At 40.4% G+C, this 16,131-nt stretch overlaps 1 protein-coding gene across 1 annotated transcript; it reads left to right on the top strand.

Moving 5' to 3' along the window:
* Positions 1-1,758: 1,758 nt before the first annotated feature.
* capns1b (calpain, small subunit 1 b) lies at positions 1,759-14,915 on the top strand. Its single transcript, XM_044203941.1, has 11 exons — positions 1,759-1,944; positions 3,299-3,353; positions 3,528-3,564; positions 4,887-4,979; positions 9,853-9,910; positions 10,168-10,232; positions 11,684-11,752; positions 12,344-12,422; positions 12,563-12,679; positions 13,249-13,307; positions 14,510-14,915. The coding sequence occupies exons 2-11, from the start codon at positions 3,307-3,309 to the stop codon at positions 14,534-14,536; spliced, it is 651 nt and encodes a 216-aa protein (XP_044059876.1). The 5' UTR covers positions 1,759-1,944; positions 3,299-3,306; the 3' UTR covers positions 14,537-14,915.
* The last annotated feature ends 1,216 nt before the right edge of the window (positions 14,916-16,131 follow it).

Here is a 16,131-nt window from a genome sequence, read left to right as displayed (position 1 = left end):
TTTACGGAGGGCAGTAAACACAAGACATTATAGTATGATATCCAGACAAGAAAACTGTTAATAAAACAGCTCCTAAATAATATAGCTGACTGACTGCGGCCACAAGAGGTCAGCTAAGAGTCATATTTCTAAATGACTTAGCTGTCTCTTGTCATCTGCAGAAATAATACTATATATATATAGTTTATAGTTTATAGTTTGAAAAGTTTCAAAATAAGACATTAAACTGTAACATTAAAGATTAATAGATTTATCTGCTCAGTGGGTTAAAATTAGGGTAACAAAAATTGCTCTCTATCAATAGGCATTACCTTTGTTATGATTTGTTTTGTTTTTTTATAATAATATGGATAATAAAAATATCAACTCTAATATAATTTCCACACAGAGGGAGAGACCTGTGTTGCTCGAACATGAAGAAAGACAATTTTTTTTGTCAGATTGTATAAGTAATTTTCAACAATATAAACAAAAATTAAATTTGTCTGATAAAAAACGTCATTAAAGCTAGGTGATTAATTGATGAGTCAAGTGAAAATTAAGCGGCAATGATTTTGATTCATTGTTTAAGTCATTTTTCAAACATAAATGCCAGACATCACCTGGTTCCAGCTTCTAAATTGTGAGGATTTCCTTCTTGTCTCTGTTTTATATCATTATAAACTGAATATCTCAGTTGGTCGGACGAAGCAAAACACTGACAGACATTTCTTCTCTGTTTTCAGACATTTCTTAGACCAAAGGATTTGGGCCTACTTGAGAAAATAATTGGCAGATTAACTGATTATGAAAACAATGTCTGGTTGCAGCCCTAATAAAAAAATTTAAAATTACATTAAAACCAAAAATACAATCTACTCAATGAAATGTTGTAACTGAATCAGACTTTTTTTTTCTGTGATCAGGTTTTTCCCTTTTAATCTTAACGGATCTTGTCTTTCTTCTGTTTATATTCCATATATATAAGAATGAAAGGAAAGGTGTTGGAGACGGCGGTGAGACCAGCGATGTTGGACAGCTTAGAGACAGCGGCGCTGAAGGAAAGACAAGAGGCAGAGCTGGAGGCAGCAGAGCTTAAGATGCTGAGGTTCTCTTTGGGAGGGACGAGGATGGACAGGATCAGGAACGAGGACGTCAGAGGGACAGCTCATGGTAGGTGTTTCGGAGATAAAGTCAGAGAGGCCAGATCGAGGTGGTTTGGACATGTTCAGAGGAGAGACTGTGAATATATTGGTAGAAGGATGCTGAGGCTGGAGCTGCCAGGCAGGAGGTCTAGAGGAAGACCAGAGAGGAGGTTTATGGATGTAGTGAGAGAGGACATTAAGTTAATTGGTGTGAGTGAAGAGGACGCAGAGGACAGGGTTAGATGGAGGCACATGATTCGCTGTGGCGACCCCTGAAAGGGAACAGCCGAAAGGAGAAGAAGAAGAAGAAGAACCTCTATTGTTTAACACTGTTAGAATACATTTAATACAGATAGACAGATGTACACCCTGTAGGTACAAACGCTTACGAATTACTTATTACAACTACTTGATTTTTGACAACTAAAATTGCCAAAGTCGCAATGTCTGAGCTTTCCCGCTGACCCCTGAATGCACCATAAACTGTGTTTATTGTATGTTTGCTCATTTCCTCCGCAGAAATCCAGAGGAAGTTAGGACCTGGAGGCTTCCCTGCCTGCCTGTGTGTGTGTGTGTGTGTGTGTGTGTGTGTGTGTGTGTGTGTGTGTGTGTGTGTGTGTGTGTGTGTGTGTGCGTGTGTTTGCGGGTTGGGCGGGGTTGATGGTGAGTTGAAAAAGAACTTGATCTTTTGGCTCAACTGGTTTTTCGGAATCTGGACGTGGGAGTGCCCTCATACCGGACTCTGTCTTCCTGTCAGTGTGCCTCCAGCTCTCTCCCCGTCAGTCTCGCCTCTCTGTCCTCAGCAGAAGCACAAGTCTCAGTAAGTAAAACAAAACCTGCTGTTGCTCATGTTTAGGCGTGTGTTTGTGGAGTAAATGCAGGTCTGAGATGCGTTTAGTGAACTGTTTGTTGTGTGTGTGTGTGCTGCTTTTGTACAGTGTGTGTGTGTGTGTGCTGAAACCTGAGAGTGCATTATGTGAAGGTCAGGGTGTTTGCATGTTGTTCAGTGGTGGAAAAGTACAAAAAAGAACAGTAACACTTTATTTGAAGGTGGCGTCATAACCATGACATAACATGAAGGAGTCTTTATGAAGCTTTATGACTGTTGTCATTAAGTGTCATTCGGTCAGTTATGTCACTTTTAATGCAGAGTTGGTATTGTTTGAGATGTCTTTGTTAAGACAACTTGACATTAACCGAGACCATAGCAGGCCTCAGGACAAACCTAAAGACAGTATTTAGCTTTATGTGTTATTACATTCTACCTTCATATGTGCTTGGTTTTGAAGACCAATATAACTGTGCCATGAATAATTCCCTTGACCTCATGTAAAGTGGAACCATTTGAACTTCTTAAAGATGTCAGTAATGTTATGAGTACAGCACCAATGGGATTTATGGAGTAGAAAACCACTTTGGTACTGTGTCCCCTGTCAAACTGGCCCCCCTCGGTCTCCTTAGTTGCAGCCCTACTTTATATTCTGTCGGATAGTTTGAACTATAAGAATGCATCATATCTTATAAACTGATCATATCTAAAATCTTAATCTGCAAAGTGGCCAGTAACTGCAGCTGGAAAATAGTTGCAGAAGAGTAAAAAGTACAATATTCCCGAAAGTAGAAATATAAAGTACTTAAATGTATACTTCAACAAAGCACTTGAATACGTGTATGTGCATGTGAAGGCAGTATAAGGCTAAATTAATGCTTCAAATATAGTGTATTTTTGCATCACCTTGACATTAATTTGTAATGACTGGGCCAAAGGTGGGGTTTTAATATCACTGGCTATTCGATTATTGCTTTTCAGCCTTTCAACTATATTATTTCAAGTATTTCTATTCAGTCTATTGATTGTTTTTCATGAGCAGCAGATCGTAAGACCAGAGCCCAGACGGATGTCTTCAAATGTCCTATTTAGTTTGACAAACAGTCCAAAAAAAAGAAAACTTCTCTTCTCATCTAAAAAGTTGTAACTACAAACTGATAAATGACACCATTAATTAATCAGACCTGTTATTGATTAATGCTACGGTAATAAAGAAAGACCAGATGTGATTCCTTTAAATGTTGTACATGTATTGTGCGGCTCTGGCCAAGCTGTGGATGGATTTTAGGTTTTAATTTCTCGTATGTAATTCTTTTTCATCCCTGATGTTTTCTGTGTCACACAGACGGCAACATGTTTCTGGCAAAGACTTTTATCAAAGGCATCATTAATGTCGTGAGGTGAGCACACACAAGATTCATTCTTTCCTCTTTTGATGGAGTTAGGCTAACAGTTTCCCTCTGCTGCCAGTCTTTGTGCTAAGCTAGGCTAACCATGCCCTCTGCACTGGACTCATACATTGATCTTCTCAGAGCTGCTCTCCGACTCATGTCCTGTTTTTTTTCCTCCAACAGCGACGTCGACCCCGCTCAGTTTATCCCTTCAGACCCCGTAAGTACCACCGTCAGGAAACATTCAGCAGAAGCTCATGTATTCTCTCTAGTCTGAATTATCTAATAGGCCTTCTCAAACTAACAAAATATATTTATTATAACGTCCCACAGATCATGTATTTGATCATATGCTCCATGTCTGTTCTGAACAATCACTCACCATTCACATTTTATTCTCACAAACCCAAATATTTCATGGTCTCAGCCAATGAAAAGGAGCTGTTTTAAAACTTGACTTTGGCTGAGTAGCTAAGTATTTAACCAACAGATGTTTTGACGTATAGTTTGCCAGGAGACAGAGAAAGGCATAACACAAGAGCCAGCTAAAAGATACAAGAGCTACGTGCAAACTGAAGAATGAAGGCTATTTATCAAATGTCTTACAACTCATACTGTTAATTTTAAGAGAGCTCCAGAGATAAGCACACACCTTCTGAGTGATTGTACAAAATATCATTGGTCGTGAGGAATAATACGTTAGCTGAAGCAATATCTATAATTCAGAAGAGTGTCGTTAGCCTGTTATTTATTTGATGGGGTGTGACACGGGTTACGCCTCTTATTTTGCATTTATCAGCGGTGCAAACAGCAAGAATAAAGCTTATATGCATTTTGTTTACAATCACTTTCCATGCATCTTCATTGTCTGCACCTGACAGTGTTGTACTATATTTCCTTTATTATATGATTTCTCTGATATACCTCCTCTTCCTGCTGCAGTATCTTTTTGTGTCAGCCAACGTCCTAATATTTCATCCTTATTAGATTTTTAACCCGTTTTTTTTTTTGGGGTTCACTAAATAAAATGTAAGGATTTTTTAAAGAATGAACAATATGGCAGACGTAGGGTAAATCCCTGTCTCTGATTGGCTATTCTTGCTCAGAGTATACATGTGATTAATAATGTGATCTCCTGAGAGTTGCTCTTAAAGGTTTAACTTTGGTCATGTCGACCTGTTCCCAGCGCAGATCAAGTTGTTTTAAGATAGTGATGCTGTGGATTGGAAATATTTTACGATAACCTCTCTCCACGGACATTTTCTTTCACTTGTTTAAAGAGAATAAGATATTTTGGACTCAATAATGGACTCAAAACCTTGAGAATCCATTTGCGAACCCTAAACTGTGAATCTCTGTAAATGAGGTTTAATTCAACCTCGTTACCGTGATTGAATCAACAATGACAACACAGATTTCTCCCAGTGGAAGATTTCATAAGCAAATAAACACACTTGAGTGTCTAAATGCAGTTAGACTGAGGAATGTGTGTGAGTGTGTGACCTAACAGTCGCTCTTTGTGTGTGTGTGTGTGTTTTGCAGCCTCCCCCTCGCGCACCTCTGAACTTCGCCAAGGCTCAGGAGAACGATGAGGAGAAACAGTTTCGGAGAGTTTTCAAACAGCTGGCTGGAGATGTGAGTCCGTAATATTCATGTTTAATCCAGTTGAATCCTGTGTGTTCTCCTGTCTGTGCTTCGTGTTCACACTGAGGCTCCTCACTCCATTTCTCCCAATTACACTGTTTCTATATTTAGTTTTATCTCAGTAAATCAGTGGTTCCCATCATGTTTTGCACCACATTTCCGTTTCAATTTGTTGCATTCACCAATTATGTAGTTTGGTCCAGCTGTGATTTTTTTTATTTACCCTGCAAACACAAATAAGCCTTGATATTGAGTTGGGAGATGATAGGAACAGGGAGAGAGGGAGGGAGACTGAAACGAGAGAAAATAGAGCTCACAGGAAACAGAACATGCAAGCAAACTATCCAGAAACCATAACATAACTTTATTCAGTCTGTGTTTCATTGTGGTTACTTACTAAATAAAAAGCTGCAGATCGAGCTGTCAGCAACACTCAGGCATTATCCTCACTCAGATTTCATGTTCTGCTGAAAACTGAAAATTGCTGATGATGGACTGGTTACCTACTGATGACCTACTGACATCAAAAATCAGTATATTGTTGTTGGGAGCGTGACAGGGAGTGACGAGGGAAAATGCAGCAGAGAAAACTGGGCCGAGTTCAAGGTAATTACTGCAAAAATAGCCAATAAAGTTATATAATTATCATTAAGACGTTCCTGTTAGGCTGAATAATCCACAGAAGCAGACCAGCTTTCACAGGCACTATTTCTTCAGTAGAAAGCAGCTGCAAAAAAATCTTTTTCATGCACTTCAGACCTTCAAACAAGAGCGCAAAACTGATTCATTGATATAGCGGGCGTGTTTCATATAGAAAAAATCTACAACTACAGCTCCCATGAGTCAGTGTGTGTCAGTGAGTCTGAGGGTCACATGACTGCAGGCCTCACCACAAACCACACACACAACCACAGAGACTTTGGTCTCTTCTATAATTACAGCATTATGAGTTGTTTACATCGGCCTCTACGGTCTAACTGTTTACATGGATGGGAACTCATCAAGAACCAAGCAGAGAGCTCAGAAATATGGAGGTTACATTTTAAGGTTGTTTATGGCAAATTGCTGGTAGGTCTTTCTGTGGTCAGCATCCCTGAACTCCAACCTCTAACTGACTTTAAATAATTGACTTGAATCAATTATAAACCATGTTCACCAAATGTTCCTTTTAGGGTTTGTTGAGAATGTTTTAGATCCCCGTAACACTTTTAAAAACATAAAGGAAAACTCCTGCACACAGTCAGATTACCTCTAACTTCTTCAGTAGATTATGATCCACAGCTGCGGTTCCCGATCTCTAACCGTTTCGACCCCTCACCACCGGCTGCAAAAGAGGGATTACTTTTCCTTGTTTCATTTGTACAATTTATAGTTTATAAGCCGGAAGGGTTCAAATTATCAACTAACTCCACTAAGTCTGAAAAAGCAACAAATAATTTTGTGTAGCAGAAATGTGTTTTACACTTTCATATCCCGTTAATTGACCCACAGCCCTCCAGATTTATGTTGTGACACCTTGTGGGTGTATTTGTAGTCGGCACTGAATAACAAATTTAACAGGGTAACATTCGAATCTGAGGAGTAAGTGTAAGGTAGTAATCGAGTCCCTTCTGTTAGTGATCTATGCTGTGACTTTCTACAGCTCAGTCGCTCTTTAATCTGAGGGAGGTTTTACATTTTGCCCCACCTTGTTGTTTCCTCAACAGGAAAAACAGGAAGTGTGAAGTGTCCGCCTGTCTCTCTGTCAGTCGGGCTTTCTTTCAGCTTTTCACCTGATCCTTTATTACTCGCCACACCTGTCTGCCTGCTGTCGACTGCATTCTCAACTCCACCCTCAACTGTCCCGTCCTCTCTCTTTGTCTGGTTCATCATCACGCCATGCAGGTTCTGTAGCTTCTGCCGGCCTAATTCACACCTGTTCTCGAATATTCACAAGACGAATCTGAAACAAAGAAAGAAAAATGTTCAATGGAATTCAAAAGTTTCATCATCCTGCAGAATGTCAACATCTTTACGCAGTCTTCAGTCAGTATTATCTTGTTAAGCATTGAAATAATTGTAAACTTAAACGTAACGTAAATTAGTATAACCAAATTCAACCTATTCATATTCCTCCCTACTCTTTTTGTCTAATTGCAGCTGGCAAAAACTGAAATGGTGCATTGGGGCCACCATCTAGTAACAACTGCTGCTCTACTGTTTCAAAACAGCTGATCATGAAATCCAGGTGTTGTCCAGGTGTTGTCCAGTTAACTGCATCAGCATGAAGCAGTGAAAAACTTACCAAGGCCAACCAGATCACACAGGTCATTCCTGGGCAGCTGCAGTGATTGGCTACTTACACACCAAAATAAGTGATCATAGAGAGAGTTGATCTGAACACTGCATGACAACAAAGCACTTGTGTTTTAAAATCTGTCCACTTTAGAGAGCATGACCTAAGTTTCTGGGCGTCGAAAGGTCAAAACGGAGAAGAAAGTATTTGTCTTCATGTCAAATTGTCAGAGAATCTGTCCAGAAACAGACAGAGAGAGTTTGAACGACTGAACAGTGCGATGGTGGGTACACTTGATTACTATCCCGGCGTACACTGGTGTCGCATCAGCCGGGTGGAGTTAAAAAGTTTTCTAATATTAAAGGTGGGGTGTGCGATTCTAATCCAATACACGTCTTTTTGTCAAATTCAGCGAATATCTCCTCTCGGTCCGCTAGCTGTCCGTTCAGTGTGAGCGCTGGAAAAAGATCTGGTGTTTGTACTCAGCCCTGGCTCTGTAAACGGGAAACGAACAAAGAGGCTCGGACCGAGCCACACAACACTGTTCCAGCCATGATGTTTGTGTCAGGTGACGTTAAATGCCCACGGACATTCAGCTTACTTTCTAGTTTGCCAAGATCTGCTGCTGTTGTGATGTTAGCTATAGCAGCAGGAGAGTTGTGAGCGTCGCTGTCTGGAGCTGCTGTGCTGCCTCTGGCAACCCACAACCTCGCTAACGTTAGTTACATTACTCGCTGTGTCGTTGTTCGCTCTAGATCATGGTATTTGTCATGGTATTGGATTGTTGCATTACCACACAATTCACAGTGGCATTCTGGGACTTTGAGGGTGGAGGTTAAAACTTTGCTCATTTGGCGTCATGAGCAAAGTTTTAACCTCCACCATATAATTTCTCATATCATCTACGCACCAGCTGGATTTTAAATACAGCAGTGTCGTTTGCTTGCAGAGATCTGATAAACGTGGAAACAGCAGAGTCGGTTTCAGGGTGTGTTAGACACACAGAGAGAGCTCTTTCTCTGCATTCCTGCCATTGTCTGGCAGGGAGGCACTCAGGCCTTAGGGGCGTTGTACTGTGCGAGTGTGTGTGTGTGTGTGTGTGTGTGTGTGTGTGTGTGTGTGTGTGGGTGGGTCTGAGGTTTTCTCTGACTCATCAGAGGGGTGTGTGCACCAGTTAGACCAGAACTCAGCCGACTGTCAGTGGGTGGACTTTTCTAAATCAACAGCAGTAATAAGGGTGATGATGAAGCTATCTGCAGGCCACCTGGCTGTGTTTCGGGGTGGGTGGGGTCAGGCGACCGGTAAAGGCGGAGTCTGTCTTGGCTCTGCTCATGTTGACTGCTAATTGTCCTTTTCTGGAAACTTCCTGTTACTTTTTAAAAGGTACAAACCCTGATTCTGTCACAACAGCGAGTTTGAGAGCACAAACAGTGGGCTGGGAGGAAATCTGAGGACTTTAAGGCGCTGTTATAACGAATCCAGGGAGTGTATTAAGTTTAGTGTAGTTGACATTCAGAGAAGGAAGGTATCAAATCACACATAACTACCAAAATGACACAATAAAGTCCAAGACTTAATTCCATTGTGGTTCGTGATGTAAAGATAGCAAAGATGCAGGAGTCCAGGCGACTAGGCAACGTTATACTACCAACAAACCGACACAATAAATACTTATATCATCATCAATAAAATCCCTCAATGACAAACATCCAAAAATAATAAGCCATTTGACCTTCTTACTATTTTAATGTGCAAATCTTTAAAGGAGTATCAGGTGGGTTTGAGGGCTTACATGGTTCAGAGTAACTACTTTATTTGATAAATGTTCTGAATGAAAGGAAACACATTTGTTATTATTTTAGCTACTAACTATGAGCCACAAAATAAATAAAAGCAAAAACATTCTTACTCTTTAAGGTTTGTTCTGAATCCCAAGAAATATAGTAAAAGAAATAAGAAATATAATTATGTTTGTTTTTTGTAATCATGAATTAATCAGTCACTGAGTGCAAGACAGAAAGAAGAAAGCGCGAAGAACAAGTGAAAGAGTTTGAGGTGACTAAATAATTTCATGGTCACGACAAAACGTGTTGATGGTTCGCTATGTCAAGATCAGGAAAGCATAACAGTCAAGAAAACAAGTTTGTTGTGTTGATACCACAAAATAACTTTCTCCTGATCATCTTTAACAAATTTCCCTCTGGCCTTTTGATTTCAGTTGAATTAGTCTTTGCTCACACATGCACATAGTTTCACCACAGAAATATTTCTAATATTTAGAAATGAGTTAAGAAATAGTTTTCCAGAGATAGCATGGCGTCGCTTCACAGTATTTTGGCAGACGGCGGTTGGCAACAGGGAGAAAATATGAGAGTTGTTATAACTCTAGATGTTTTTTATGGGGTTTTTGTCAGCAGTGAGTCAGAAGCTGGAAAAATCTCAAAGGAAACAAAAGGAAACAGCTTCAGTTTGGGTTGAGTCACACTCAGATCAGCTGTGACTCACTTTGTTTGTGGGGCTTCCTCTGTGGAAAAAAACAATCAGAACATGAACACCCTTTCTGATGTGTGTGTGTGTGTGTGTTAACAGGACATGGAGGTGAGCCCCAATGAGCTGATGGAAATCCTTAACAAAATCATCTCCAAACGTGAGTCTGGTTTCCTTTTTATCCAATACATGAAGGTGTTTCTGTACAGAGATGAGCCATGCACTGATCCATAGATCCATAGATCTGTACTCTGTACTCTGGTATACTGTGGTTTTTGTAAAGAAGAGCCTTTTTGTCCTTCCCTGCTAAACGTTCTACTGTTTCTTACTAATGTATTTAGGGTTTAATCACTTAATATTTGTTTTTAATCAATATGCAACCAAACTAAACAAACATGTGCTGATCTCTTGTTTCAGATGGAAAGCTGAAGACTGACGGTTTCAGCATCGAGTCTTGCAGGAGCATGGTTGCTGTCATGGACGTATCCTTTCACAAATTATAGTGCTAACACAACACAGTACTAGTGATACTGAGTACTATATGCCATTATTAGTAATAGTTTCAGTAACAGTACTAGAAATAGTAGTAGAAAATCAGAAGCAGTAGTAGTAGCAGTAACAGCAGTAGTAGTAGTAACAGTAGTAGCAGTTGTAGTAGTAGTAGTGGTAGTAGCAGTAACAGCTGTAGTAGCAGTAACAGCAGTAGTAGTAGTAACAGTAGTAGCAGTTGTAGTAGTAGTAGTGGTAGTAGCAGTAACAGCTGTAGTAGTAGTAACAGTAGTAGCAGTTGTAGTAGTAGTAGTGGTAGTAGCAGTAACAGCTGTAGTAGTAGTAACAGTAGTAGCAGCTGTAGTAGTAGCAGTAGTAGCAGCAACAGCTGCAGTAGTAGTAACAGTAGTAGCAGTTGTAGTAGTAGTAGTGGTAGCAGCAGCAGCAGCAGTAGTAGCAGCAGCAGCAGTAGTAGTAGCAACAGCAGCAGCAGTTGCAGCAGCAGCAGTGGCAGCAGCAGCAGCAGCAGCAGTAGTAGTAACAGCAGCAGCAGTAGTAACAGCAGCAACAGCAGTAGCAGTTGCAGTAGCAGCAGTGGCAGCAGCAGCAACAGCTGCAGCAGCAGCAACAGCAGCAGTAGTAGTAACAGCAGTAGCTGCTGCAGTAGCAGTAGTGGCAGCAGCAGCAACAGCAGCAGCAGCAGCAGCAGCAGCAGCAGCAGCAGCAGCAACAGCAGTAGCTGCTGCAGCAGTAGTAGTGGCAGCAGCAGCAACAGCAGCAGTAGTAGTAACAGCAGTAGCTGTTGCAGCAGCAGTGGCAGTAGAAGCAGCAGTAGTAGTAGTAACAGTAGTAGCTGTTGTAGTAGTAGTAGTGGTAGTAGCAGTAACAGCAGTAGTAGTAGTAACAGTAGTAGCTGTTGTAGTAGCAGTGGTAGTAGAAGCAGCAGTAGTAGTAGTATCTTTAGTAGCTGTTGTAGTAGTAGTAGTGGTAGTAGCAGTAACAGCAGTAGTAGTAGTAACAGTAGTAGCTGTTGTAGTAGCAGTGGTAGTAGAAGCAGCAGTAGTAGTTGTATCTTTAGTAGCTGTTGTAGTAGTAGTAGTGGTAGTAGCAGTAACAGCAGTAGTAGTAGTAACAGTAGTAGCTGTTGTAGTAGCAGTGGTAGTAGAAGCAGCAGTAGTAGTAGTATCTTTAGTAGCTGTTGTAGTAGTAGTAGTGGTAGTAGCAGTAACAGCAGTAGTAGTAGTAACAGTAGTAGCTGTTGTAGTAGCAGTGGTAGTAGAAGCAGCAGTAGTAGTTGTATCTTTAGTAGGCTGCTGTTTGGGTTCGCAGAGCTCTGTTTTAATCAGACGGTCAGAAAACTTGTAAATATGAAAAATTACTCTCTGGGTTCTCGATGTATTCTGCACTGGTTTCTGAGTTTGACCTTTGACCCGGCTCCCTTCAGAGTGACAGCACCGGGAAACTGGGCTTCCACGAGTTCAAATACCTCTGGAACAACATCAAGAGATGGCAGGTCAGTTCACTGCACACGTACGGTTCTGCATGGGACAATATGAACATTTCCTGTCGTGATTATCCTGGCCAAAATAATTGCGATTCACAATATTATCCCGATAAACATCAAAATATGCTTAATCATCAGTATATATAAGTTAACTGCCAACTCGCATTGGCATTGGGCTTTTAAAGTCACTCGTGGGGATGTTCACGATTATCCCGAAAATGGAAATTCACCACGATCAGCTTATCTTGAGTGTTTTTTTATCCCGATCCACAATAAAATCATATATCATCCCATCCCTACGTGCGGTCTCTATATTTTTTATTTATTTATCATTAGATCGAAAAGGTTAGCAACATTTGTAGAGGAAAGATTCTTCTTCTTTGTCTTCTTCCTCTTCCTCTGGTTTCACGTTACATTTTAACATGTGACCCCCTTATTTCTTTTTAAGTAATATTCAGCATACAGACACCAAAAAAATACATACACAAGCACTGAACACACACGACACACATTCCCTGTGACAGTCAGCAGATACATAAAGTCACCAAACCAACAAGCATAAACTCTGTAAAAAAAACAGTTGTTGTGTATTGTCTCCAGGCTATCTATTTATCCCATGATGAAGATGGTTCAGGTGTGATCGGCTCTGAAGAGCTGCCGAAAGCCTTCAGTGCTGCAGGTGAGAAACACTGCTGTGTGTGTGTGTGTGTGTGTGTGTGTGTGTGTGTGTGTGCTTAAATAACCAGTAAAATCATCGCCGTGTGAACAGAGTGTAAAGTTTCAAACTAACTGTGTTTGTGTGTGTTTGTGTGTGTGCAGGTTTCCCTCTGAATGACCAGCTCTTCAAGATGATTATCCGTCGCTATAGCGATGAGCATGGCAACATGGACTTTGACAATTTCATTGGCTGCCTGGTGCGACTGGACGCCATGTGCAGTGAGTCTCTCTTTTCTTCCTCCTCACCTTCCTCACCCTCTCTCCTCTCTGTTCCCGACACACTGACACTCGGCTGAATAATCTTGTTCTGAACTCACGTTTTCCCATTAAATTCCCTTTTAAGTAGATTCTTTCTTGCTCCAATGTGTACAATAATATCACATATTATATACTTTCTGCTGCTTACACTGAGTGAAAAGTTTTTATAGGTGCATCACTGCATCAAATTATGTTCTCGATGTGCCATGCATCATTTTATACACATTTTTATACAAAATTCAGCCAGACATATAACTTTTGAACCTCCAAAAGAATTTAAAATATAGTCCTGACATCTCGTTTAAAGTTCACACTTTATACATCCTAATTTAACGTTCTTTAATGTTTGTAATTAATTAAAGGGTGGTTCTCCATTGTTTTCAATCTGTGCTGTCGATCTTTTTGACAGTGCATCAGTGACAACCTACTCTTTAAAATGTGCAATAATCAGTATTCACTTGTTTAAATATGAATGTGACTGTATCGAGTCAGCAGGCATGGTAAATGATGTATGTGTGTGTGCTCTGCAGGAGCCTTTAAGACCCTGGATAAGGACAACAGCGGCTCCATCGACCTGGACATCAAGGAGGTAAAACACAGTTCACTTCCCTATTTTTTCTTTCTCTTAATTCTCAGAATTTACTTATTGACAAGTGTCTAGGTTTGGTTTCAGAGGGGTGGGGGGCGCACAATGTGAAGTTTAAAAAGACCCAAATTATTATTATTATTATTATTGTAATCCTACTTAAAATCCTTCATAAATACCTGATACTTTCTGATAGATAATGTTTACTTCAAACTTTACTACAAAGAGCACTGTCCTTAACTATCTTAGTTTTGACAGTTCTAGCATATTTTAGGACAATATTAAATAAATCAAATTAAATAAAAATGTAGAATTATATTTTTTAAACCAGAAAAACGTAGTCTGCGGGTATTCATTTCAGGAATACACACAGCCTACACAACCTTTGCCAACAAGGTAGGGCAGTCTGTATGTAGCCTGACAGGCAATACCCAGGACAAAAACAGTCAATAGGGACACTTTCTGCAGCTCCTTTAGCTTATTGCTGTGACCACACGGTACTGACTGAAGCACACATATGAGTGTATCAACATTTTTCTCATCTGGATTATGGAGGCCAGACAGTAAAAACAATGTTCAGAGAGGTGGGGTGTGCGATTCTGGAGAAATCCAATACCATGACAAATACCATGATACAGAGCGAACAACACAGCGAGTAATGTAACTAACGTTAGCGAGGTTGTGGGTTAGCAAACTGTCCCTACAGCTGCTGCTGCGAAGCTAACAGCCAGAGAGGACGAGACGGTTTCCCAGAGCCAGCACAGCAGCTCCAGACAGCGATGCTCACAACTCTCCTGCTGCTATAGCTAACATCACAACAGCAGCAGATCTCGGCAAACTAGAAAGTCAGCTGAATGTCCGTGGGTGTTGTGTGGCTCGGTCTGAGCCTCTTTGTTCGTTTCCCATTCACAGAGCCAGGGCTGAGTACAAACACCAGATCTTTTTTCAGCACTCACACTGAACGGACAGCTAGCGGACCGTGAGGAGATATTCTCTGAATTTGACAAAAAGACGTGTATTGGATTAGAATCGCACACCCCACCTTTAAGTAAGAAAATAAACCTGAAACAAAAGTAGGATTCACTGATCCCCAATGGAAATTACGCCTCTTTGTCCACTGATGAGTGAAAACATCTAGCGATCAGACACAGTTGTGACTGAAGAGCTACTGGGACACTAACACTCTGTCTGCTTCTGTCTCACAGTGGCTTCAGCTGACGATGTATTCATGAAGCGACGGCGGGAAGCAGCTCCACAACAGAAACTTCTCTTCTTTCATCTCGTTCCTCACTCCCTCTTCAGTCCACTCATTACACCTGTGTGTGCTTACGGATGTGCAATAGTGTTTGAAACCCCACCGTCTCCATGGTAACGGGACCAAAATGCCAGCGTAGAGCTAAAGTCAAGGGAAAAATCTAACTCGGACCAAAGTTTAGCTGACGCTGCCGCTGCACTACCCTGCTGCTGCCAAGCTGCGGCGCTATAACACCCTCATAGATTTCTATATTTTATGTTTTAAGGCAAAATTAAAAGTTATTGATTTTTATTAGGCTGAAACTGTTTACGAAATTGACTCTGAATGTTTAAGAGAATAAAGTGACATAACTTACATTTAAGTGCTGTGGCTAGTTTGTGGGTGTGACAACTTCTGGATTTTCTGTTTTCATCCAAGTCGTGTTTTTCTGCCTGGGTTTCTTTTTTCCAAATCAGTTCAGTAATTGTGGCTATCACTGCTCATCCTGACTGCCTGGTACTTTTTCTGTTTATTCCAAACAATAAAGGAAACTTCTGAAAAGAGCTTCCAGGCAGCAAGTGGTTGGGGGGGGAAAAATGGAAAAGCTTTCATAAATTACAAAATTATAGTCTGGGTCACTTCTGCATTAGACAAGAGAATAAGAGACAGAAAACGTCTAAATATATCACTGACTGGTTTTATTTCTTGTCCTTTTAAGCTGACATCACGATGACAGTGTGTTCCAGCTTTAGTATGCGTATTGGATTTACACCGTAAATGTCGGAAGCATTTTTACAAGGAGGATATGAATTTAAAAAATGTGTTTAACTGCGGCTCATGAGATTGAGACTGCATGTTGAGTTTGTAGTGATACCAATGTAGTTTGAGGTATTTCATAAGATAATTCTTACATACATTTTCAATGCAGGACTTTTACTTGTAATGGAGTCATTTCACAGTCTGATATTAGTACTTTTACTACTTCCTCCACCACTGGCGGTGAGTGTATGTAATGAAGATTAAGGTCAGGTTCAGATCTGTTAACTGCCCATTTAATCCCTAAATGGGGCAGTCTACCAGTGAAAACCACCTTAACCTGTTCTTCTTAATGTGTTAAGGTCATGGTTTAGGTCCATAGCTCCCAACCTGGGGGTCAGGAAGACCCACAAAGGGTCACAAGATAAACCATGCTACTTAAAAAAATTTCATATTTTTCTCAAATGTGCTTTTTATCCTGGGAATACTACAGGTCATTTTGTCTCTTGAGGCCTCTCAACATTTAATAATGAAAAACAAGAAGGAAAAAAAAAACACTTCTTTAGTTGAACTGGTCAAATCAGTCGACATCCCTTTGTTTTAAGGGGCCACCAGCCGAAAAAGGTTGGTAGCCACTGGTTTAGGTCATGATAAATAAAACCAGGTTCAGTTCATGGTCAGCAATTTCTTCTTCATATACATATAACCACGAAAAATAATAATTTAGTATAAATGAATATGAAATTTACGTGAGAGCAGACCTTTTTTACATCTTCCGTTATATCTTAATATATTTATATCAGATTTCAGACCAATAGTGTAAATGGTATTTAGTGT

The sequence above is a fragment of the Siniperca chuatsi genome, linkage group LG7, assembly GCF_020085105.1.
Source record: "Siniperca chuatsi isolate FFG_IHB_CAS linkage group LG7, ASM2008510v1, whole genome shotgun sequence".
Lineage (NCBI taxonomy): Eukaryota > Metazoa > Chordata > Actinopteri > Centrarchiformes > Sinipercidae > Siniperca > Siniperca chuatsi.
The sequence above is the reverse complement of the archived record's forward strand: the minus strand, read 5'-3'. Positions and strand labels throughout refer to the sequence as shown.

Bases quoted from the DNA above. Each gene is read 5' to 3' on its own strand.
- capns1b (XM_044203941.1), top strand. From the start codon at position 3,307: ATGTTTCTGGCAAAGACTTTTATCAAAGGCATCATTAATGTCGTGAG. The intron at 4,980-9,852 runs GTGAGTCCGTAA...GTGTGTTAACAG, and splicing joins TCAAACAGCTGGCTGGAGAT to GACATGGAGGTGAGCCCCAA. The intron at 12,680-13,248 runs GTGAGTCTCTCT...TGTGCTCTGCAG, and splicing joins GCGACTGGACGCCATGTGCA to GAGCCTTTAAGACCCTGGAT.